The 26,411-nt window shown below is 42.3% G+C and overlaps 1 protein-coding gene across 3 annotated transcripts in view; it reads left to right on the top strand.

The window, feature by feature from the left end:
* tln2b (talin 2b) overlaps nt 1-26,411 on the top strand; it is a 124,347-nt gene that overhangs the window by 45,719 nt on the left and 52,217 nt on the right. For all 3 annotated transcript variants that reach the window (XM_084060411.1, XM_084060412.1, XM_084060413.1), the window contains exons 2-16: nt 1,047-1,225; nt 2,926-3,023; nt 3,273-3,402; nt 4,057-4,209; nt 4,960-5,102; nt 13,650-13,777; nt 14,089-14,152; nt 14,541-14,645; nt 18,212-18,367; nt 19,661-19,762; nt 20,695-20,771; nt 22,800-22,983; nt 23,334-23,447; nt 24,073-24,181; nt 25,608-25,816. In XM_084060411.1, coding sequence (XP_083916537.1) covers nt 1,090-1,225; nt 2,926-3,023; nt 3,273-3,402; nt 4,057-4,209; nt 4,960-5,102; nt 13,650-13,777; nt 14,089-14,152; nt 14,541-14,645; nt 18,212-18,367; nt 19,661-19,762; nt 20,695-20,771; nt 22,800-22,983; nt 23,334-23,447; nt 24,073-24,181; nt 25,608-25,816 — 1,908 coding nt within the window. In that variant the 5' untranslated portion in view covers nt 1,047-1,089. The remainder of the gene's footprint in view (nt 1-1,046; nt 1,226-2,925; nt 3,024-3,272; nt 3,403-4,056; nt 4,210-4,959; nt 5,103-13,649; nt 13,778-14,088; nt 14,153-14,540; nt 14,646-18,211; nt 18,368-19,660; nt 19,763-20,694; nt 20,772-22,799; nt 22,984-23,333; nt 23,448-24,072; nt 24,182-25,607; nt 25,817-26,411) is intronic.

A 26,411-nucleotide genomic window follows, 5' to 3' on the forward strand; every position in this document is an offset into this window, starting at 1 on the left:
TAAGGTACCAACTGCTTTGAACAATCTCTCTTCCATTCCTTTTTGTATAGCTAAGGACAAAAAGCTTCCTGTTTCTCATTTTCCCATTTTCTTTTGTCCTGTCAGGTGTTACGGCACCTGAAAAGATTCACCCTAATTTTGCTACAACACCCTCTGATTTCTCTCAATAATGAATGCAGAGAAGGGAAAGAGTGTATAATGCTGCTGTAGAATGCCATTTTCATTGTGTTATTGCGTCTCGACTCCTATTGTTCTCACCGATTGGGGAGAAAATTGTTTCTGCTGAAAGGTTACTGCTTACTGTACATTAGTTCAGCTAATGCTAAACACTGTTTCTTTCCCATTTGTATAACCTACTGATGTCGGGGGGGGGGGGGGGGATCCATTGCCACTGATATGGTGATACAGTACAGATTCTGTGTCTTCGGTAGAAATTGTTGTATGAGATAGTTGCTATAATCAATTTATTATTGATATTCGTTGTACTGTGTTGTTTAGTAGAGATGCTTCTCAACCTTTGCGTGCATCATCTGCATGTATTTCAATGTGTGGGTGTGCTGTGCACTACAGTACGTGTATATACTCTACTGCATTGGTTCTCAAAGTGGGGTCCGGGGACCCTGGGGGGTCCTTGGGGGGGTACAAGGGGATCCCCAGCAAAATGTGTTAATATAACTTCACAATCATTTTAACTACTTTAACCATATTTTATTCTTTAGCTATTCAAAAATAGGAGATCTACAAGCTCGTACCGTGGCACTCGGAGCTTGTAGATCTGCTATTTTTGAAAAATATTGAAAATTTGTGCAAATCTTTGATTATATATTTTTAAAGCGAACATTTCTAACTCAAATCTTTGCTTCTGGGGGTCCCTGGAACAAAATACTTTGAGATGGGGGTCCGCAGCCACATCATTTTGGGGGTCCTTGACATGAAAAAGTTTGAGAACCACTGCTCGACTGTACACAAACTTGATACTATACTGTATTATGATTTCGTAAGGAACTTAATTCTCTATCCATTCCGTCCCATTGTGTTTACCACAGGTGTGTACTGTAGGTCGGTGAGGTCAGTATACCACCCGCCAAGATGGTGGCCTTGTCGCTCAAGATCTGCGTGCGCCAGTGCAACGTGGTGAAGACCATGCAGTTTGAACCGTCCACACCCGTGTACGACGCCTGTAGGATCATCAGAGAGAGGGTTCCAGAGGCCCAGACAGGACAAGGTATATCAGATGGCTCCAGCACATGCAAGTTTCATCACATGATCGAAGTCTGTGGGCTTTAGGGGTTGCAACAGTTAATCGAACAAATTGATTATACGGCCGATCTACAAGCTCACAACGTGTAGATCGGCTATTTTTGCACGACACCCTTTTACGACAAAGTATGAAATACAGCTTAAAGGGTAAGACCACTTTGGTAGAGGTTTGGGTTGTGTAGTTACCTTGCCATGATGTAACTCCAAAGGTGGGCAGAAAATCAAAAATAATTGCTCCATTGATTAGAAATTGATAATTCAAAAAAGGCTCCTCATTGACTTACATTGTACGGTAAAACAGCTCTCAAACTCACTCTTTTAGCACATAAATGAACCCAAACATAGCTGATTCAGGCAATATAGAGCATCACCAAACCCAGTACTGTTTTTTTTTTTTATAAAAATGTCAACTTTCTGTTGATTTTACTCTTTGAAGATCTGGATCCAGTCCAGGTTTTCTACTTATTAAAATGGCAAAATCAACAGGAAGTTGACATTTTTATTTAAAAAAAAAACAGTACTGGGTTTGGTGATGTTCTATATTGTCTGAATCAACTTTGTTTGCGTTTGTTTACATGCTTAAAGAGTGACTTTGAGAGCTGTTTTACCGTACAATGTAAGTCAATGAGGAGCATATTTGGAATTATCAATTTCTAATCAATGGAGCAATTATTTTTTATTTCTTGCCTACCTTTGGAGTTACATCATGGCAAGGTAACTACACAACCCAAACCTCTACCAAAGTGGTCTTGCCCTTTAAGTGGTTAATCGGACTAATCAATTTAGTTGATTATAAAAATTATATTCTAGACTATACCCGTCGGGGGATATGAGCCCCACGCGCATTTCATGGTCTGCTTGTTTCACGGATTTGGCATCACCGGCGCTTGTTTGACGCACATGATTTGGCAACCCGGGAGCCAGCGAACACAAAAACGCTAATAAACAGCGGACATTAGGGGAAATCGAAAGACGGTGTTCCGTGCACATGGTAATGGTCAATGGCTGTGTGCAAATGCAGATCAATTGCTCCAGCCACTGAGGAGAATCGGGCAGAACAGATTTTGGGCACAGACAGACAGAGCTACAGCCGCACAGAGCTTCAGACGTACAGAGCTTTGTAGAATTATAGGAGGATATATATATATATATATATATATATATATATATATATATATATATATATATATATACATATATATATATATATATATATATATATATATATATATATATATATATATATGTATGTATGTATGTATGTATGTATGTATGTATGTATGTATGTATGTATGTATGTATGTATGTATGTATGTATGTATGTATGTATGTATGTATGTATGTATGTATGTATGTATGTATGTATGTATGTATGTATGTATGTATGTATGTATGTATGTATGTATGTATGTATGTATGTATGTATGTATGTATGTATATATATATATATATATATATATATATATATATATATATATATACACACAATGTTTTTATCCTTTTTTTTGTAAAAGAAAAAGCACTTGATCATTAGATGAATCGAAAAGTAATCGATAAAATAATCGCTTAGAAAATATAGTTGCAACTCTATTGGGCTTCTTCATCGTTACATCATCTTACATGCTCTCTCTCTCTCTCTCTCTCTCTGTGTCACTTTGTGTTTAGCCTCTGATTATGGCCTCTTCCTGTCCGACGACGATCCCAGAAAAGGAATCTGGCTGGAGTCTGGAAGGACGTTGGATTACTATATGCTGAGAAATGGGGTAAGTTTTAGTTATTTGGGCCAGAGCCCCTTTGGCCTCGTCGTTGCTCCTGTTAGCTCATCATTTATATGGAGCTTCTGACAGGGAATCTGGAAATATTTGTCCCAGATTCCTGGGTAATTCTGCCTCCCTGCTCCTTGTATGTCAAGGACGATCATAGATGATTGCCTGCTTAACCAATTAAACCCTATATATTTCATTGATCGGTGTGTCGCCCTGTGTAACTGTTTTTCTTGTCGTGCCTCTCAGGACATCTTGGAGTACAAGAAGAAGCAGAGGCCGCAGAAGATCAAAATGCTGGACGGTGCGGTTAAAACCATTATGGTGGACGACTCCAAAACGGTCGGAGAGCTGCTCGTAACTATATGCAGCAGAATAGGTTAGTGACACTTTCCCCGATACAGCCCACTCCAATCTTGTCATCCCATCGGCCTGCCTTGAATTATTCATCCTCCGTCTTATTTTTAGTCCAGGGCATATGCACCATAAACCACAGATGAGGGGGAAAAGACTCCCTCATGTCTCTGCATGTATTCCTATACGCTCAGCTCACGAAAGCATTTTTTATTAAGTATTCAAGAGCATTTGCTGCACGCATCATAAAGTTGTAGTTTCTCTTTTTGTTTAAAGTGATATATACAGCTTGCCCCTGCTAAATGATGGAGTGTTGTAGTGAAGGCCCACACTGTACCGTTACTGAGGTATTCCTTGAACGATACATTTAAATTACTCTAGGCCGCAACCAAGTTCAATTGGGTGAGGAGAAGAGAGACGTGTGTCTGGCAGATCGCTTTATTGGCCGGTGTTTGTATAGAGCGGGTCTTTCTGCTTGGTTTCTTTGCCCTTCTCAGAGCTCCAATTTTAGTTTGCACCGCTGGATAACAGTGTTGCCCCTGTTAGTACCATGGCCAGATGGAGACAACGGAGATAAAGAACAAGAGAAGGAGAAAAGGGGAGAGAATTGGTTTTCTCTAACACGTCGGGCCTGAGCGGCATCCTCCTCCTGAGAGTTCTCCTTCATTTACCCTTTCAGGCATCACCAACTACGAGGAGTACTCCGTCATCCAGGAGACAACGGACGACAAGAAGGAGGATGGAATGGGCACGCTCAAGAAGGACAGGACTCTGCTGCGCGACGAGAGAAAGATGGAAAAGCTCAAAGCCAAACTCCACACGGATGATGAGTGTGAGTTTGGGGGAGGGTGGGGTGGGGGGGGGGATTCCTAAAGACGCCCCGCAGTGTGGTCGATATCTAGAGCCCGCTGTGCCCTTGATGTTTTTTTCATTAATTAATCGGACCCAACAGCATCATCTGAACGCAGGCTTAATCACTTAAGTCAAATTTATAGCTCGGCCATATCAAAGTTTAATGAAATTAATACTGTTATCTTTTCCCCAGGGGACATCAACTACAATTTGAAACGTGTGAATATATAAATCACCCTCTCAACTGTGTAGGGATGGTATCTCTTCTCAGCAAAAAGCAGTTAAATGACAGGCCCCTGTGTGTACCGTCAAGAAGTTCACGTGGCTGTGATTAATCTGGCGGATTGTCTAAGTATATCCATCAGACAGTATGTCTGTGCCTATCTGTCATCATCATTCATTTTGCCCTCAGTATCTTCCTCTGATAAAGGCCTATGTGGCAACATATCCACTTCTGATATGATAGATAAAATGTAGTACTTTAATGAATGAAGTGGAAAAGGAAAATCACTTTTGAGGCATCACAATTCTTATTTTTCATGTATCTTTCAACAACATGAGACAAAAGGATTCAGCAAAATCCTCATGGTCCATTTCTATTTAGGTCATATCGGCCAGTCTTTGAATTGACTTAAGCCCTTTGTTCCTCTAGCAAAGGTGACTTTAATTTGAAGTCAGTGTGGGTTTATGTTATTGTGTGTGGGGTAACATGTATCTGTTGTTTTGACAGTGAACTGGCTGGACCACAGCAGGACGTTCAGGGAGCAAGGCGTGGAGGAGAGTGAGACCCTGCTGCTCAGGCGCAAGTTCTTCTACTCTGACCAGAATGTTGATTCACGGGACCCTGTCCAGCTAAACCTACTCTATGTTCAGGTAAACTTATTTAAATTATTTTGCAATAGCTTCTTAGGAATGTCATATGCGCTCAGAATGCAAATAAGTTTGCCTTTTTTTTTTATCAATAAAGGGTGTGATTGCTGGGAGGTTTCTGTTCTGCACTGTTTTGCAGATCCTTCTCAGTGCCAAGACCTGCCCGGCGGTCATCCGCTTCTCTAAAAAATCTGTTCTGCTAAGGACTCAGCAGGGGGTCTAGCACAGAAAAAGGGTTGTGAATAATCCTGTTAAAGATTTTGGCATGAACTGAGCTAGATGCCTCTGTAGTTGTCTGTGCACGTTAGGTCACCAGATGATGTTGAGACGGTTCCATTGTCTGGTAGTTCTCTGGCATCATAATATTGGTCGATGAAGTCCAGAAGGATGTTGTCAAATGGAACATTTCAGCACCTCTGGAACCACTCTGAAGCGTGGCTTTTGCCTTCACATTCTAGTATATTTTAGTATACAGTATCTTTGCCTTCACATTCTCTGCCTGTGTAAATGGGCAGGTCTGTGAGCACATAGCCAATTCCTTCATCTTCATCAGGGCTAGGACAGTTCGAGGTTGCTGAAGAGATACTATGCTTCAACTCGCTGTTTGTCACTTTCCCCCTTGATTTGAGTCAGCTTTGCCGATCCTCTGCCAGAAATCTCATTTATCAGATGCCAGCTCTTGGTGTGCTGTGGACTTCCATGAGCCACCTCTACTTCCCTGACATTCTGAGTGAGATGTTATTCCTGTCTACAGCATTGCAGCCGTTGAAAATCTCTGTCTTCTTCTCAGCTGGTGGAACTGCAGTTAGCTACAAAGGTGTTGTAAGCTGTGGTCATCTCTTCTCATGCCATACCCACATGAGGATCAGAGGACCTAAATCTCTTCACCTTGGGGATCTTCTTGAATTCATTCATTCATTCAAGCTTTATTTAAAATTCTCGGAGAGACCCTCATTTACAATGATGCAGAGATTACACATAATATATAACATAAGAACTACAAAGAAAGACAATATGTTGACAACAATCATTTAAAACAGTTGCATACAGATAATGAACGTCTATTAAGTACATTTCTAAAATGGCCAATAGATGCTAGGGTATTTAGTTTATGATGAATCAGACCATGGCCACCTCCTCATTTTCCCGGACAAAGTGTTGATATCGGTCAGTTGCTGTCTCTCCCTTCTGACTGCCAAGCAGCTGGTTTTGTATCTCCACTGCACATCGCTCTTGTAGTTCCAGGTTGTCCTCAAGCTGTTTACAGTTGTACTTCACCCTCTTGATGGTGTCCTTCCTCTAGGCTCTCACACTGATTCTGACTCTTGTTGCAGCAACACAATGGGCTGACGTCGAACCAATCGTAGCAAAAGTACTTGTGTGTTGAGAATGCTGTAGCTCCACTTCGTGCTAAGTAGAATGAAATCAATCTGACACTCTGTGTTGTGGGGTGAAAGCCATGTCAAGTTCTTAGTTCTCCCCTTCTAGAACAATGTATTGGATATGCGCAAAGGGTAATCTTCTGTAAGCTCCAGTAGACAACACGGTTAAGTTATTTTTACTGGTGTCAAACGGTATAATACTACACAGTGCACCTTTAAAATACTCTAAAATGAACTGGATGAAGGCTCGCATTCAAGAAAAGAAAGAGGTTCTTGCCATCAGGAAGCTTTACAATGCCTCTTATTTTAGCCTGGTATCTCTGGCATGTTCCAGGGTGTTTAGGTCTCGGCCCTCTGAATCAGTCAGGCTTTCCCCCCTTTACAGCGTCCCAGATTAGATAGCATAATCTGGAATTACAGGAAGGGAAAAAGCGGAGGGTTTAATACAGATCAAGAGCTGGGCCCAGTATGGTGATGTTGTAAGAGCAGTCTACCTCATCATAGGTGTCTGTTTCAATTACTATAACCAGCAGTTTTTTTTTTTTTTTTTTTTGGCTTTTTTTATGCCTTTATTAGAGAGGGATAGGGAAAGTAGGCTGACAGGAAATGGGGAGAGAGATGGGGGGGTTGACACGCAGCAAAGGTCGTCGGGAACGGGAGTCGAACCCGCGACACGCTGTCAGGCTGGCATTGCAGCCTAGGGTGCCTGGACCGCCACACTGCGGCCCAGGCCCTATAACCAGCAGTTGAGATAGATCTCTACACTCACATTTTTTAATTAGAGTCAGTAACCTTGATTCTACCATGTTGTACTGTTAAATTGTTAAACATGTCTGGTTCAGGCCAGGTCAATCTTGTATCCCTTAACCAGTGAAGCATCGCTGTAGTTCAGGCAGGCACAGAAGTCAGACCAGTCCCACGCTCATTCACCCTTCCAATCACATATGTATGCTCACAATCATATTGGTTCAATCTAGTCTTTTTAGCAGACCGGCGCTCAATCTTTCATGCTACACGCTCAGTATAGCTTGCCGCTAGCACTATACTGCAGCTTGTCAATGATCAAACTCCCTCCTCCTCCCAAGCCTTCTCCTGTAGTAGCATTTTGGTCTTCCTATGTCAGCATGTTATTCAACGTCGCTTATATGTATTGTATCGTGTTCTTATTATCTGTGTATCTTTCATTTCTGCAGAATGAAGGATTCATATATCTTTTGTCATGTCCTTGTAATAACTGTGGGGGGTTTGTGATCTCAGAGTCTGTGTCATGTTTGCACCGATTGTTCTGTAACAACATCATGGGAGCAGAGCCACACCGGCAAATACAATGCAATATCATAGCAATAAATGAGTTAATCTTGATGAAAGTTTTACTTGAACCCGAAGAGCATAACTAAAGCCTGTCATGTCGAAACACAGCATTAAACTGTGGGATTTATCTGTGTTTCCCACAGGCTGAGTACTTTACTTGTGGCTAATTAGGATGCGACCGCACCTCCGGGTTTTGGGATCTGAAGTCCAGCTGATTTGTGTGACAGATCGACCACGAAAACTGTTCACAAATTATACTATACTTCAGCAGGACAATCTGTGGGTGGGCATGCCCCAGTGTGTGTTTGTTGTTCTGTCATTGCTAGTGTTTTTGTGGTTTGTGTGTGTGTGTGTGTGGGGGGGGGGGTTTCTTGCCTGGTTCTACCACTGCTGTAAACCCACGAGGAGCTGGCGGCTCCGTGGGGGGCCCTTGGGTGAGGTGGGCGCAGCTGAGCCCTCGCTCCACCAGGCAGTCTCTGCTCACCGCACGCCTCACTGCCTCCACATTAGTTCCTCCAGCCTTGAGGTGGAGAGGAGAGCTCCCGGATGACACCGAAGCTAACAGAACAACGTGTAGAATATATGAATACCCGTCGACAGATGCACACACGCAATCATAGTCATATGCATATAAACCCTGTCAAAGAAAATGAAAGAGTGAGAGAGAGAGAGGGGGAGAAAGAGAGAGAGAGAGAGAGAGTGCAGAACTAACGCTTTCAAGCACATGCTGACAAAAGTGCACACACAAGCACACATAATTCATGGTGCGAATGCATACACATATTATGCAAATTTTTTAAAAGCAAATCCTCAACCCATGTTGCAAAGAAATAGCTGTGAGATAGAGAAACACACACACACACACACACACACTCAGTCAGAGAGACACACCAATGTCTAAAACACGCACAGTCATTCGTATTTTGACTACGTTCATCTTTCTAAGCTCTGCTGCCTTGGGAGTCGCTGACTATATATCTATAACCAGACATCCACCCATAGATGACTCTCTCTGCCTCCCACTGGTACTTGCACCCCCCTCCTCCCTCTGTCTGTTCCTGTTTTAATCTCTCTCTTCCTCCGTTGCCCTCATTTTTCCTCTCTTCCAGCTCGCCCAACCCCTCCCTTCTCACACACGATTCTATGACACAATCGCACAAGTCCCCGCCCTCTTACACTGGCAGATATTAGAGAGTGTGTCGCATATCGTGACCTCCTCATGGAAAAAACACAGCCTCATATTTCCTTTCACAATAATGCGGGCCACCCATTGTCTCTCCCTTGCCCTTCACTATCCATCGCCTCCCCCGCCTCCCCCCGAACCAGAGCGGCACATAGGCAGATCACATAGCCTCCTCACAAGGCTGCGGCTGCAATTTGTCACTGTGGTAAAAAGGGGTCAGGCTGAGCAAGAAGAGAGAGGCCTTTCTTACTGTTGGCCTCCATGGAACATACATTCACCCCCTGACTTCTGCACGGATCATCTCCAGGACATGAACACTATTTCTTTGTTCTTTTCTTTTCTTTTCTTTTCTTTTCTTTTCTTTTCTTTTCTTTTCTTTTCCTTTCTTTTCCTTTCCTTTCCTTTCCTTTCCTTTCCTTTCCTTTCCTTTCCCTTCCCTTCCCTTCCCTTCCTTTCCATTCCATTCCATTCCATTCCTTTCTTTTCTCTCTCTCTCTCTCTCTCTCTCTCTCTCTCTCTCTCTCTCTCTCTCTCTCTCTCTCTCTCTCTCTCTCTCTCTCTCTCTCTCTCTCTCTCTCTCTCTCTCACTGTAGCTCTCTCTCTCTCTCTCACACACACACACACACACACACACACACACACACACACACACACACACACACACACACACAGTATTTCAATGGCCCCATTCTCGTCTTGAACATCCTTCACCGTCGCCATTCACCCGTGACCGTCACCAACTCAGTTAGTAGGCTCATTCTCACTGAGTAGATTAGAATATTGCTGTCGCCATTCTTTTGGGGGCGTTTGAGCTCAAATGTTTATTAATGATGTGAAGCTCCCATGATCTCAACCATGCCCCCCCCATGCCCCCCCCCCCCCCCACACCCACACCCCCACCCACACACACAAACACACGCACATACACATGCACGTACAATATACGTACAGTACTGTGCATGTCCACACACACTGACACTCGATGCCTACGCGCTTCTATTACACACACACTCCCCTTGTGTCATACTGTATACTGTATCTAGAACGGAAGGACAGGATAATCCTCCATAGCAACAGCATTACTGGGTGTGGGTTCATTGCTTCAATCACTTTTCCTGCTTGTTAAACCGAATGTGCTACTCTGTAAAATTCCGAGTGCAAATTTTAAGACTGTACAAATGTTTCATTATTTTTTACACTCAGAGTTACAGTAAATCAACTCTGAGGATTTTACTGTGTATGAAACCGAATTTTATGTAGTTCACATATGACGGGGTAAAGTACCTGTCCACCACCGTGAAGTCTAAATGTTTGCATCTGGCTTGGCCGAACAGCTATACAAGCACAATTGGCCATGTTACGTTCCCTGGCAGGGAAGCTGGACAGGGAGGCTGATCTTATCTTAGTACTAGCGACTCCTATAGGCTGGGATGGTGCCTGTTAGCGGGGACTGTTGAATGGCAGGAGTAGGATGGAGGCACTACGTCCTCCTGGTGGGGGCTCTTCATTGACAGGTGTCAATGAAATGTGTGGGGAGTGTTATTTGGCATAACAACTCAACTGTCGGGGCCCCCAAGGGCCACGGTTGTACACTGGCCGACCAGCCGACCGACCTGTTAGGCAATTTTTATTCATTTATTAATATTTAATTCACTTTTATCTCCGCCAGGCCGGGTTGCCTAGTCAGGCCCCGCAAACTGGTCATAGCCATCTTGATCACATGACCCCAGAGATAATGTGTACCGATTTGTGTGAGTTTTGTAGGAGTAGTAGCAAAAAGTGTATTTTGAAGAAAACACACTATGGCAGAAAATGTAACAGTTGCATCATGATCCAAGAATCCATGGAAAATAGAGTTTCATTGCACGACCTACAGTACGGTTTAAGTTATTGGCCAAAATGTGAAGTTGGCTGTTGTAGCACGACCATGAGGAGATTTGAAAAATTTGGGATGGAATTTGAGATTCCTTGGTTTAGTGAGAATGTGCGCGCAAGTTTTCCCAGCAATTGGGCGCTGCATTCATGAGGCCACCCCCACAAACTTTGAAGCCAATCGTAGTCAATCGGAATAGAAAACTTTATTTTTTTATTGTATGACCTACGGTTCAAGAGTTATAAGGCAAAATGTGAATTGGGCTGTTATAGCACCACCATGAGGCCGATTTGAAAAATGTAGGGTGGCATTTCCTTGCCCTTGTGGGAAATGGTGGGAATGTGTGTGTAAAGTTTCACAGCAATTCGACGCTGCGTTCATGATTTGAGGCATTTTGTTCAAAACGGGCCAATCTTTGGAAGCCAATCTTAGCCAATTAGGATGGAATATGAACAATGTGTGTGATGTTTTGACAAAATCTATAGGAGTAACATGTACACACGGACGGACAGGGCGAAAACATAGTTTCGGCCACGCCTTCTACTCTTTCAACTTATTTTTTGTAGAGGAGGTGTCACATTTTATAAGCAGTCATCAAGCATTGTGTTAAGAATTACCATGTACTGTACATTGTGCAGACCATTTGCAGGTATTTCTTAACATCGATTTATTAGTGAGCCTGTTGATAGAAGACAACTTGCATTAGTTTCTCAGCTGTGTCCCTCTGTAAGCATTTATTTGATAGGCATGGTGGACTGGTTGACCTTAGTGTGTCTTAGCCCCTAGGCCATACATATCACAGCCTCTGATGTCATGTTACTCATATCCATGTACTGTACACAGACCCATTTGAATGGCCTGGAATCAGTTCTTGTGTCACTACAGTAGCTTTGCCCATGACAGTGAGCATCTCTGATCTCTGTCGGGACAATCTGGAAGGATGTTACTCTGTGATGGACAGTTCAGGTTCCTGAGACTAGATGCTGGGCATATAAACACATGTCCATAACTTAAGTATAGTCATCCTGTATGCCCTATGTTCAGCTGATTTATGCTGAAATGATCACTAACTGCGTTTCCATAAAACGTTTCAAAAATACTAAGCAAATTGCCCGTTTCCATCCACTGATAAAATGCGATTCTTGGGAGATAGTTCATGAAAATAGCGGTAGGTGGCGCAATTTTGCCAGTCAAGTGAGACGCATATTATTGGACAGTATGTATTACTTTTTGATGTTCTTTTAGGCTATACAAACATATTTTAATAAATAGGCGTTACATATTAAAGAGGTTATTTCAACCGGCCATCTCTCACGTGAACGTGTGTATGCACGGGCGTGTGCACGTTTGCGTGACGTTGCCATATTATAACTATGGACGTAGCGCTCCACTAGTAAAAAGAATCCACAATAGGCTAGGCTCCACCACTGCTTATAACGCTACTTAATGTGGGGATAACGTGGACACCCCACGGCGCTTGTTACCATTGGTCCTGACCTTGACTGAAAACAAACCCTGCATAAATGATGATTTGATCTATATTTGGACCACCCGATCAAAGTTGGACTTGGATACAGTTATTAACTGCTACATATGACAGAAACCATCACAGAATAAGAGCGAGACGTTAATTAATTGCGTCGGCACTCACCACCTTAGACAGTAGTCTACCAATTCTTGCCAACCTGAGCAGCACTCAAGTTATTAGCCTATTATGTGGGTAGCCGCGATGTGCACAACGATAGCCACAGCGCTTTTGGCTTACCCACAGTTAGTTTACCTTAATGGCTTGGTCCTTGTATCCTTGAATGAAAATAAACTATAACCATAAAGAAATATGAAGATTTTTTCGAATTTTCAAGTGTTTCCATTCAGGGATTTATGCGCAAAATCCAAAATGCACAAAAAAACGGCTTGATGGAAACGCAGTTAGTGTTGAATTAATTTCCCCTACAATGCCTTGTTGCCGTCAGTAACATGGTATTTCCGCTATACTGTATGTTAATTGCACTTGGAGATCATTCCACTGATCAATATAGAAAGCCCCTGCTTAAGTATTAGGACATCAGAACGAGCTGAGCTGGGCCTGTGCACAGAAACACTAAAAGCTCTCATGGAGGCTTTCTCACTGTCAGCTAGATTCTCAGCATAGGTAGCCATTAATCTTGCAGCACGACTGCTGCTCGAGTGTGCGTGCGTATGTGTGTGCATGCGTGTGTGTATGTGTGTGTGCGTGCGCGCACATGTATTTGATGCGAGTGTACTGGTACGTGTTGGCATGTGCAAGAGATAGAAAGAGAGAGAAAAAGAGGCCAGTGTGTGTATAAATATAAATTAATATAGTGTACTGTATAAATGCACTGAAATGAAATGGATCTCTCTGTATCATGATGCAGTCCCATGTCATAGTTCAAAGGAAACTAGTCTGTCATTAGAGTTATGGATCACAGATATTACCAGATATGTGAAACTGGCAACGTTTCTTTGCCATTCTTTATCCTCTGCAAGAGCACTCAATGTGTTGTGATGACAAACCACCGAGGCTGTTACATTTAAAAGGTTAGAAATTGCTTTTATTGCTGCATACAAACCTCATTTAACTCTCTCTTGCTGTGAGTGAATTAATCTAAAGTTTTCTGTTTGCCCTGCGCCTGTCCCTCTACAAATACATTTTATTCACTTAGCAGGCACTCTCTCTGAAGTGACATTCAAAGCACAAAATGAAGTGCTCATTATGGAGCTCTGTACCGTGAATCCAGGGTAATTCCCATTCCTCTCTCTCTCTCCCTCTCTCATTTTAGGCCAGGGACGACATACTGAACGGCTCCCACCCGGTCTCCTTTGATAAAGCCTGCGAGTTCGCCGGCATCCAGGCTCAGATCCAGTTTGGACCCCATGTGGAACACAAACACAAGCCTGGATTCCTGGAGTAAGCTCCCCCGTATCAGAGGCGATGCATTAACACGAAACACACCACACAATGTATTGTGCTTTCACACGTTCAGTGCACAGCCATCCATATACAGTCATTATCTGCTTGTAGTTCGTTTCGGGGGCCCATTCCTTGAGGGATTTCCTCAAGTGAAGTGTTCAGGGGTGATGTCAGCTGTTAGTACTGTGCTGTCTGAAACAGTATGTAGGCACCGGAGCAAGAATGACCTCATATGTGGAAATATGTTAATAGAAAAGGAAATGCATAAGTGTAACCTTGTAAAAAAAATGTGATTTATCTCTGTGTAGCCTGAAGGAGTTCCTGCCCAAAGAGTACATCAAGGCGAGAGGGTCGGAGAAGAAAATATTCCAAGTATGTACATTGTGCTTGGTGTAATGCTGCACTTTAAAATCATTGCACTATATGGCCTGGAGATGGAAATGTGTAATGCATAATGCAGTGGTTCTCAAACACAAAAGGACCCCCAAATTGGTGTATATTTGGCTGTGGACCCCCATCTGAAAATATTTTGGGCCAGGGATCCTCATGCAAGATTTGTGTCGTTAAAATGTTTAAACATTTTAAATGTTTTCACATTTTGTCCAAGATTGTTAGCTGATGCATACAGGGTTAAAGTGGTTAAACTGATTTTGATGCTACTGTATATTAACACATTTTGCTTAACCAATTTGAGAACCACTGGCATAATGCATATATAACACATATGAATCGATTGTTATAAACTTTGCTTTCTGTCCAGGATCATAAGAACTGTGGGGAGATGACGGAGATTGAGGCCAAAGTGAAGTACGTGAAACTTGCCAGATCCCTGCAGACCTATGGAGTGTCCTTCTTTCTGGTGAAGGTAAGGTCCACCACCAATTAGGCCTGTCACAATTATTATATACTGTAATTGCCTGATCGCAATTATTTGAGATAATTGCAATTATTTGAGATAATTGCAATTAATTCACCCTTTGCTAAGATCCGGTCTGGCAAACAGCGCTGCTCATCCATTGACTTGCATTGAATATCACCGATTTTCCCACATAAAATAACGATATATCGATAATTTTTGGAGCCAAACCAAAGCTTCAAAATGTCTTCTAAATCTTGTCAACAAGGCCTGAATTATGTGTGCATGACATTACTATTTCAACAAACAAAATACTGTCAAATATTTATCCCACCAAATAACATACAGGAGTGTTCGTATACTGCAGGGTAAGTAAGACCACAAATAGCAGTTAATACATTGACAATCAAATGAATAAACTCTTTACTGACTGTCTCCAAAACAAACACATCTTCTATCCAAAATATAAGCATATTAAACTGCACATGTGTTTCTAAATATTCTCATAAATCTAATAGTGATTCAGGATACACTATTGCAAAGGAACCATGGCAACACATCAGCACTGATTACTGATATTTTAACATTTGTTTGTTTTATATGATTTGCATAATATTATATTGCCATCACCTGGGCGGGTGAGTCTTTTAATTTTACTGACGTTAAACTGTGTGCGACACAGCCACAAGGTTTCCACCCAACAGCAATGACTAATTGCATAATACAAAGTGGTGTTTGTTTTATCAAATTACACAGTTACACAACAAATGTTACTGTTAATTACAGTATTTTGTACTTTGGCGGCAGTTGTTGGTCATTGAGGTTTATACATGAACAACACTTTCATTTTATTTTCTGAAAGCCCAAAGCAATCCACCTACAGTACATAGTGACTCCTGAATCGGCAGGACCATACCCATGATGTATTACGTGAAACTAGCAATGGTTATTTTTCACCTATAGTTACATTTATTGGATCTTGTTGTGAAATGGAAAAGAATGGTTATTAGATTAGTCTGTTTCTCTGTTGGCAAAATAACTTGAACGAATGGTCACATTTTCATGAAACTTGATGGGAATGGCCAGTAGGCTGCCCCGAAGAGGGTCAGGGGTCAACAAAGTCAAAGGAGGAGGTCACAGTCAAGGTCAATGTAAAGATTGAGAATTGGATGTATTTCGGCATTTTGATTAGAGATGTTTTTTGTTTTGTTTTTCTATTTCCTTTCGGCTGAATATGCTTTATTTTATATACAGTCAATCAATGTAGAGAGACAGGAAACAAAGGGGCAAAGAGAGAGGAGAGACATGCAAGGGTCAACTGCGAACCCCGGTATGGGCTGTGCACTGGCTAAGCCATCAGATGCCACAGAGATGGTTAAGTTTGGCATGGGTTTGATGTGATTAAAGTCACGGTAAGGGTCTGAAAGGGTGGTTAGCAACTGAGAATGTATGACCTTAAATTCCTGGATTCGGACACTGTTGCAGCATAAATGCAAAAAGCTGTCCCACAAAAATCTGCTAATAATAATAATTACTTGTAAATGTGAATCTAGTGACTGTTCTAATTACATCAAACACACACAGAATGCTCCAGCTCTAACGAGCAGGTAAACGGTCATCAAAAGATGTTATACACGCTTTATAATAAACAGGTAAACGGTCATCAAAAGATGTTACACGCTTTATAATAACAAATTAGTTATTCCTTAACTATTGCAAAACCCTGGGTTCGCCATGTAGCAGGCTGAGCATGGCTGTGAAATGCGTGACAATGGCAGTTTGATGCTAGTTTGGTGAACAAAGCAGTGGGAACATGATGAGCCTTAACATGATGAGGAGCAGCAGCCAGCTGTACAGAAGCTCTTTGGCAGAAGTCCATTTTGGTCACAGTCCTGTAGGAAGAGTGCTGGTGTTGTCTTATCTCACTCTTAATGGACTATAAATGGAAAGTAGTTGACTCGCAAGGTCAGCATTCACTTTGTGGAAGTGTGTGTGTGTGTGTGTGTGTGTGTGTGTGTGTGTGTGTGTGTGGCATGTGCGTGACTGTGGTCTACTGTACATGTGTGAGCGTTTGTCCGCGTTTGATGAAGAAAGGTAGTGATGGGAACCTTAAGACGGTGTTAAATAATTCACTCCAGCACTCTCTCTTGCTGTTTTTCTGTCTGTCTGTCCGGCAACAGCACAGAGCTAGCCCTCCATTTCTGTCTGTCACTCACAACCACCACAGGTTCCTAGAACAAGCCATCTCCTGCTGTAAACTTCATCGATATGAAAGTAAATAATCCTGTGTGCACGCATGCATGTGAGCGTAAGAGAGAGAGCGAGAGAGAGAGAAAGATGCTGGTTTCAGGCCAGCAAAAAGGCTTCCGACATTGATTCAACCTTCTGTTGTAAATCCCTGAACCAGCAGATGTTCTCAAACCTTAAGCTAAGGTTATAAGTGTAAGATATGATCTTACTAGCCACCTACCTCAGACTCTTTCTTCCTGCCGTGAATACAATTTGCATGGCAATGACGCTCGAGCAATGTAACCAGAGACAATGGAAGATGTGAATAAACCTCTATACATAGCTACTACAATTCGAGGGATAACGTTATCTGTCCTTGTTTTAAAAAAGTACCACGGTCTTATAAAGCTGCTCTACTTGATGGCCTTTGTTCTCATTTCAGAGCACAGTGCTGTGACCCTGGGTTGACAACAATAACCCGAAGACGTGAGAAAAGGCATATTCGCCTCCCCCGCCTCCCCTTAACCACTAATTTACGTGGCATAGCGCTGCGCCGCTATAGGAAGGCCAAGTCGTGTGGGCTCAACCACTGAAGTGAGCTGTAATGGATTTTTCAGTGGGCCGAGTGGAGGGCATTTCGGAGCCAGGCAGGCAGAGTGAGCTGGTGGGAAGCATCACCACGCTGCGTCTGCCGACAGTGACTAAAGCCTGGGGGAGAGACCCCGCTCGCTAGATCAGCAGTTAATACATTCAATCCGGGAACGCATCCGTGTCCTTTTTTTAGATTTCTTTGGGCTATTCAAAAATAGCAGACATACTGTAAAAGCTCATAGCGTGGCACAGAGTGCCGCGCTATGAGCTGGTAAATCTGCATTTAAAAAAAAAATCTTTGTACAGTATATATTTTTAAAGCGAAGATCTGTAACTCAAATCTTTGCTTCTGGGGGGGTCCCTGGAACAACATATTTTCAGATTGGGGTCCGCGGCCAAATACATATCATTTTGGACAAATTTTCACGATTTTTCAAAAATAGCAGATCTACTGTACAAGCTCATAGCTTGTATATCTGCAATTTTTTTAATAGCCAAAGAAATCTAAAAATGACACAGACGCTTTCCCCGGTCTTAATGGGTTAAACAAAGCTGAACTCTACAGGGTCGTTTCCACATCAACCCCTCTCTTCCTTCTCTCTTATACCGGGGGCTTCAAACCACAGGATGGAGCACACACTCTGTATTATGCCAGCAGCACAGGCATAGATACTTGTCTTTTGTTCCGTACCTTGAGTGAATCATCCGTGTAGGTGTGCCTATAAATGCTGTCTGATGTGCTTCTCTCCGAACAGGAAAAGATGAAGAGCAAGAATAAGCTGGTCCCACGGCTCCTGGGGATAACCAAAGAGTCGGTGATGCGGGTGGATGAGAAGACGAAGGACGTGGTGCAGGAGTGGCCGCTGACCACGGTGAAAAGATGGGCGGCCTCCCCCAAGAGCTTCACACTGGTACTGAGTTACTCTCTTCGACATGTACTGTACAGACTACCGGTGGTGTAAAGTGAAGTACATTTACTCAAGTACTGAACTTAAGTACAGTTTTGAGGTCTTTTTTACTTTAGTGGAGTATTTCCAATTTCAGTGCTTTTACTTCTACTCCACTACATCTCAGAGGCAAATATTGTACTTTTACCCCACTGCAATTATTTGAAAACTTTAGTTGCTAGTTACTTTTTAGATTTGGATTATTATTACAAAACATTAACCACTTTAGTCCTACGCAATTTTGGCCATTTGAAAATAACCGATCTACAAGCTCACAATGCGTCGCGATGTGACATATTCTAAGCTTGCAGATCGGGTATTTTCAAAAGATTTGTATACATTTGAAAACTTAAAATGGGACATTCTGCATAATGAGTATTTTCTACTTTTTGTACTTTAAGTACATTTTGATAGCAATACCTTTACTCAAAAACAATGTGAATACTGAACTATACTTGTATCAGTATTTCTACATTGCAGTATTGATGAAAATGTACTTTTTCCACCACTGCAGACTACAGAGTCAAGACTTTATACACGCACGGCCTCCACTTCATTTGTATTTACCACATACACTTTGATACAGCTCCACATCTAAACACCTCATCTCACCCTCATTACATTTTCCTATACAAACAACATTCTAAAAACTGTTGCGGCCTCATTTCACCTCAGTCTATGGTATCTTGTCAGTCTGCTATTTCGTCAGATTTTTAAACTAGATATCGTGGGAAGAATGCAGATGTTTTATTCATCTGAGCACTCTCCTGTTTTGTATTGCCGCTGTTGTCAACAGCCCCTGTCTGTCACTCCATGCATTGTCTTATAAACACAGACAAGAAAAGGAACACTTTTTATGCTCAAAGTACATTTGCCAACTTTGATTTGCATGAATTATTACAACCTTGCCCCGGTAGACAGCTTTAAAGTGATTCTGAGAATGAGTGCAGTACATCTTATTTTTTAATCAGTTCTTTGAAGAAGTTGGATCTACAGCGGAAGCCATTCAGTTTTTCTCTATTCATAAGTTGTACCGGCGACAGTTTATTCAAAGCCTCGCCTTCGGTAAGTCATTTTTTGTCTGTCGTTAAAAATACTGAACGGCTCCCTGGTACAGTAGTGGCTGAGAATGTTAAAAGTGATGGACTTGTGTCTGTGCCCAGCCAGCATCGCCTCAAACCTGCTGTAAAACAGCGAGACATTAAGGACACCAGGCTCGACCTGAACCCCTGCTTGTGTCTTCATCATTATGAACAGGACTTTGGCGAGTACCAGGAGAGCTACTACTCCGTTCAGACCACAGAGGGAGAACAGATCTCTCAGCTCATAGCCGGCTACATCGACATCATTCTGAAAAAGGTATGTTTATAGTGAATAAATTCATATCTTGGTTACTTACATGCAGTATATATACTGTATAGAGTACAGAAGTCCTGACGTCACTCGCTCATCACCAGGTTCGTAAAGTAATTTCGCTATGGAGAATAACATTGGGTCATCATAGAATCGTCTCATATAAGAATTGTGGTCCAAAAATAAACAAACTGTCTCGGCGATATTGTCAGGGAGGAGGTTCTGTATCGTTTATGATAGTCAGTCACTTATATTTGATACAGTCTGTTTCTGGCGAAAATTTAACTAATTCGGCGGAAGTAACATTATCGTTTTCTCACCGTCAGTTGATGCTTCATATCCATAAGAGTAAAACCGCCGGGGTCATTTGTTTATTTTTGGAAAACAGTTCTTATTTGACGCAATATTAAATACGTCTATGGGATTCAGAATGGGGGTGGAAAACCCCCATATATTCTATATATGGGGGTCTATATATACCCCCATATATTATATATATATATATATATATATATAATATATTTTCATTATATTTTTATTTTTATTTATTTTAAAAATATACATTATTTTTTTTTACAATACTATGTTTTCTCTTATCCTTTTTTCAATACAGTAGCAAATGACTGAAAACTTGTTTTTATATATTCTCTTACAAAGATCCTTTTTTCCATTTTTTTGCATCGCGATTTAGTTTTCATTAAATCAATTTAATTTGTCACAAGTTTGAATCGATTTTAATCGATTTACGATAAAGTGTTACATGCCTTATATATATATATATATATATATATATATATATATATATATATATATATATATATATATATACACACACACACACACACACACACACACACACACACACACACACACACACACACACACACACACACACACACACACTGAATTGTTTTGTGTTCCTCTTCTTTTGGCTGCAGAAGCAGAGTAAGGACCGCTTTGGCCTGGAGGGAGACGAGGAATCCACCATGCTGGAGGAATCATGCTCCCCTAAGAAGTGAGCAGGGTTCTTATACTAACTACTGCAGGGTCTTTGCACTGCTAAGCATGGTAGTATGCTGACCAGCCACATTCAGCCAGCACGGCGTACTTATTCCTCATGTGAATTTAAACCTGCACCGTTTAATTGTGTATATAATTACATTTCTGCATGCCTAGCACACTACCTACCCCCCCGAGAGGAGGATTTGTGCTGTAGCTAAATACACAAACAGTATTTAGAATTAGAAAACCATGCAACATGTTTTCTCTGAAAGCGTTCAAATAGCCTAGGTATAAAATAGGGATACAGTGGTTAATGTATGTTTTATAATGTAATAATTTATATCTGCAAAGTAACTAGTAACTAACGTTTTCAAATGATTGTACTGGAGTAAAAGTACAATATTTGCCTCTGAGATGTAGTGGAGTAGAAGTAAAAGTATTGGACATTGGAAATACCCCAGTAAAGTACAAATACCTCAGAATTGGACTTAAGTACAGTACTTAAGTAAATGTACTTAGTTACTTTACACCACTGCCAGTAGGTACATGTGGACCAGTACTTTCCCCATGCAAGTTTGGTTCCTAAACCCCAAACTGGCTCGGAGTAAAGCTACAACGCCATCATCTTGTTTCACAAATAAGGAAGGCATGATCGCTTCCATGTTCTGTCATCATTTTTCATCCCTCAGCTGGCTGCTGTCTCTCCCAATTCCGCTTTGTAGCTTAGATTCCGAAGGCTCAACGATACAGATGGATCTGTGTTATTTTGTCACATGGAGCTTGGGAGAATATTGTTGTCATTGGAAGTCTCCCGACGCAGACTGGGCATCATATTCCGTGCCGCTGATGGGCCAATTGACTCAGTGTTGTGGTTCTCAGCACAAAAAACATAATTGCTGTCTCTCTAAACAAGCCATAATTAACCAATAGCGTGGAGTCTCTGGCATCTGTCGAGCGGGCGGGAAAGCAACATGTTTTTCTGTGTGATATTCTATTTGACCATGCAGAGGAAATCATTATTATGATGATCGTTATTTCCATCATCTATAATCCATAATGACGAATGCATTAACTTCTCGTTTCTCCACTAATCCCTGGATTTGCTAATTATACCAAAAAAACTGAACATACACCCTCTACCACAAATACAAAACATTTTCCCATGATGCTGTCCCCCACACACACTGCACGCACACCCTTCAGATGTATTTATACTTAGATGTGTACCGGTGTTGCGTGCAACCAAGTACATCAAGCCCTTTAAACCTGCAGCATACTCCTTACAGAAAACAAAAGTCCGGCAAGGAACAACATAACGTCATTGTGGAGAAAATGAACAAATGCATTGCCTTGCCAAAGTTCATTTTGGCAGTTCTTGCACCTACGAGATTTTCTAACTAGTCAAGCATCACCACAGAGACACCAATGTGAACATTGTGTGTGATCGGTCAGAATCTCAACGTGCTTGTGATTTATATTGTTCAATTTCCGCAATCTGCTGGCAATGAATGTACCATGGACAGTTTTGAAGAACGGATGGTTGAGTAGGTTATGAGGTACACAAACTTCTATAATCCATCCCTGATGGACTGCAAACACGACCAGATGGCAATTCATTAATGGAGGGAGATGGCACACACTTTGTCCACTGTGACAGAGAGTGGTGTAAACAACAGCGTAGATCCAGGTGTCAAAATCACCATTCCATCACTTTATACAGTGAGGGGTTTAACGTTGGGTACTAAAAGCGGAGCCGCAACAAGAATAAAAGAATTTCATCCTCGGAGGCAAGGCGAAAAAAGTTTGATTTCGTTTTAAGTATGCTGCCAGCTTTACCTGTTACAAGGGTACTGCTGCCAGCTGGCAATTTGCTCTGATGTATTGTATATGTGCCTGGCTTAGAGGACTGTGGGAAAATACATTCATGCTGTACTGTTCTGAAGCTGAGCTGCTCTAAAAAAAAAAAAAAAAAGGGAAATAAAATAAAATACACTCTTGCATGCACTTATTCCTGTTTCTGTTGCACTCTGTCCATGCTTAGATCCACAATCCTGCAGCAGCAGTTCAACCGGGTGGGCCGCGTGGAGCACGGCTCGGTGGCACTGCCCGGCATCATCCGCTCCGGGTCCATCGGCGGACCTGACTCCTTCAACATGGGCACCATGCCCTCTGCCCAGCAGCAAATCACAACGGGGCAGATGCACAGAGGACACATGCCTCCACTGGTGAGGATGCCCACTGGCATAGGTTTCAATGTCAAGCAATATAAATAGGGCCACGTGTGAGAGCCACAAAGAGTTCTGGAGGCCATGACTGAAAGTCTGCATACTGCAGTTTAAGGGCATCACTTGGATTGTCTTAGTCAGACACGTGCACGGCATCATAGATGAATGGAAATCGTCATGGAAGCATGCAAAGCATTTGATCACATGATTGCATTTTGCAGTTGCATGAACTGTACTGTATGTATGTCTCTGTACAGTAGTTTGCATGTGTGGGCACGAGATTGTGGCACGGTGTGTATTATGCTGTATGAATACAGAGCGCATACAGTAATATGGGTTGTGTTTCTCAGAGCTTGGCCCAGCAAGTCCTGATGGGAACCATCAACAGCAGCATGCAGGCTGTGCAGCAGGCCCAGTCTGACTTAGGACATGTGGATAACCTGCCACCACTGGGACACGACTTGGTGAGTTCACCCAATAGTTCTGCTTTAAGGCTACCGTACGCTGTCCTCAGTGTTAATCGAACCGTGAGAGTGTATGAATACAGGTCCATTTGGTTACATTTGTACACTCTGAATTACAGATAGTTATTTGACACATGGTTTTAATGCGTACATGCAATGCATCCATGATACAACACTGTCATTCTACTACATTTTTACTTTCTAGCCTTCCATATAAATTACTTCTGTTTGCTCAAGCTAAACTTTAAGCTTTTTGGCATGTTTAAAAACAGCTGATTCAAGTCAGGATCCAAAAGGAGCTTAGCTTTCTCTCTGTATCTCTATCTCGTTATCTCACTATTCCTCTCTCAGTGTTTAGCTAAGCAGAGACCATGCAAATGATAAAGCATTTATACTCTACTAAAGTCTATGTTGTTGTTGTTGTTGTTGTTCTAATCTTCACATAATTAACTGTATAAATATGGCAGTGCACTTTAATGCTTGAGATGAGCGGAGAGCGCTTAAAAAGTAGTGGGAGTTGAGTAGTCCAAGTTCTTTAATCCTCGACGAAAAAGTTTATACAAGTTGAAAATCTCCCACTGTGATGAAAGCCAACAGCTCTGCTTTTCTCCTCCCCCACCTGAAGGCGTCCAGGGTTTGGGTTCAGAACAAAGTGGATGAATCCAAACATGAAATCCACTCGCAAGTTGATGCCATCACCGCTGGCACGGCATCTGTAGTCAATCTCACTGCAGGTAAGTGCCCCGGCCGTTGAATACAAATGTTCCATTTGGATGGTGCTATCATTTCCATCCCAGCACCAGAATTGTTATTTGTAAAGCCTTTGCTGGACGAAGCTTGAAAGGACTTGACCCTTCTTTTTCATTTTAAAAAGGCATGCTCACCCTAAAATACGAGCAGCTCCGGGGTGCAAATCATTAAACACATTTTCCAAGATGATGTCAATCTCCCACTTAGGAGCAGCCCTGAGTGCCCCTTTAACCCATTAAGACCGCGAACACATCTGTGTGTAATTTTTTGATTTCTTTGGGCTATTCAAAAATAGCAGATATACAAGCTCATAGCGTGGTACCGAGTGCCGCGCTACGAGCTTGTAGATCTGCTATTTTTGAAGAAAAGAATCCCTGGAACAACATATTTTACAAATGTTCGCTTATAAAAATATATATTCAAAGATTTGCACACATTTTCACGATAAAAAAAACCCATCTAAAAGCTCATAGCTCGGTGCCGCGCTATGAGCTTGTAGATCTGCTATTTTTGAATAGCCAAAGGTCCAAAGACGTCTAAAATTACAGAGATGCATTCCCGGATTGAATGGGTTAATAATGGAGTATTTCCCCATTTACTCTGATGAATATTTCCATCGATGAATGAAGTCCCGAACGCGTTGTCCCGAAGCTCAACTGCACTGGCAGCATCTCCCCCTGCTCCCCTTGCTGCATGGCACCGTGCCAGCCCAGTTCCTGCCAGCGTTTGCTGGGTTTTAATCTTACCCAGCCATCTGTTGGATGGCACTTAGAACTCCCTCAAACCATCCAATAGAAAACTTTTTCCGTCTCCACGCTCACTTTGCTCCTTCCACGTGCTTATCCGTGCAGAACCATGTCAAATGGGCTCTAATTGTGACACCGACACTGATGTGTGTGTTATATCGTTGGTTCTCAAAGTGGGGTCCGGGGACCCCCAGGGGTACTTGAGGGGGTTCCAGGGGGTCCCCAGCTAAATGATGGACAGGAACCAAATGGACCCTTATGGGCCTGTAACTCTGAGAGTGTACAAATGTACATTTGTACACTCTCAGAGTTAAATTAACATTGATTTCACAATATGAATTGGGGTCCCATAGATAGAAATGCCATTAAATGGGGGTCCGTAGCCCTAATGCATGCCAAACTGGGGGCCCTTGAAATTAAAATGGTTGAGAATCACTGCTAGAGCCGTAAAAAAAACTTCTCTTATTGGGGTCCCTGGATTATCTTTTCAAATGGGGGTCTGCGGGCTAATAAGTGTCAATTTGGGGGTCCTTGACATGAAAAGGTTTGAGAACCTCTGTGTTATATGACACGCAGGCTGCCCCGTGGATTAGCCTAAATCAGTGCAGCCGTGGTCGAAGCGAATTGAGATGCAGTATGATAGCGATCCGTCCTCCTCCCACAGGTGAGCCCACGGAAACAGACTACACGGCGGTGGGATGTGCCATCACCACCATCTCGTCCAACCTCACGGAAATGTCCAAGGGCGTGAAGCTCCTGGCAGCGCTCATGGACGACGAGGTGGGCAGCGGGCACAAGCTGATGGGTGCTGCCAGAACGCTGGCGGGGGCCGTGTCAGAACTGCTCCGATCGGTAGAGCCTGCAGCTGCGGAGGTGAGGTTGACGCTGGCGTGGTTTCCATTCTCCCTTCCATCCCGATAGTCACAAAGTCCTCACATAACCTTGAACCGCATATCCTTGTTTTGTCTTTTTTAGGAATGCCCTAATGAATGTGCGTCGCAGTAGTTACTGCTATGATTTTATGAACAGCAGTCCCTGAGTCATTTATTATGCTTTTACTTATGTTCTGTCAATGTTACAATGTCTGATGTTCTTATTAAATGTGGCCAAAGGTTCAAATAATGAGGCAAATGATGGATGGTACAGTAATCCCTATGTGAGCAAAAGGCTCAACATTCAGACTGGACTGAATTCTAGGTTACCTTAACTCATCCAGTGCCACATGACGTCAAAGACGTCACGTGGCCTGACGCCCCGTGCGCCACAGGACGTCAAAGACGTCATAAAAAAAATGAAAAAAACATTTTTTTATTTTTTGTTCATTTTCTTTTTTGGAAAGACATGTTCAGAACCCAAGATATGATGATTTGAAGATTTGCTGCTCCATTCACTCTTTGTTTAACTTCTAACTTTAAAAGGCTGTATCTCGGCTCCTGAGCACTTCTTTTTTACAATGAATTTTGACTGT

Source organism: Gymnoscopelus microlampas (genome assembly GCF_963454915.1).
Source record: "Gymnoscopelus microlampas genome assembly, chromosome: 6".
Lineage (NCBI taxonomy): Eukaryota > Metazoa > Chordata > Actinopteri > Myctophiformes > Myctophidae > Gymnoscopelus > Gymnoscopelus microlampas.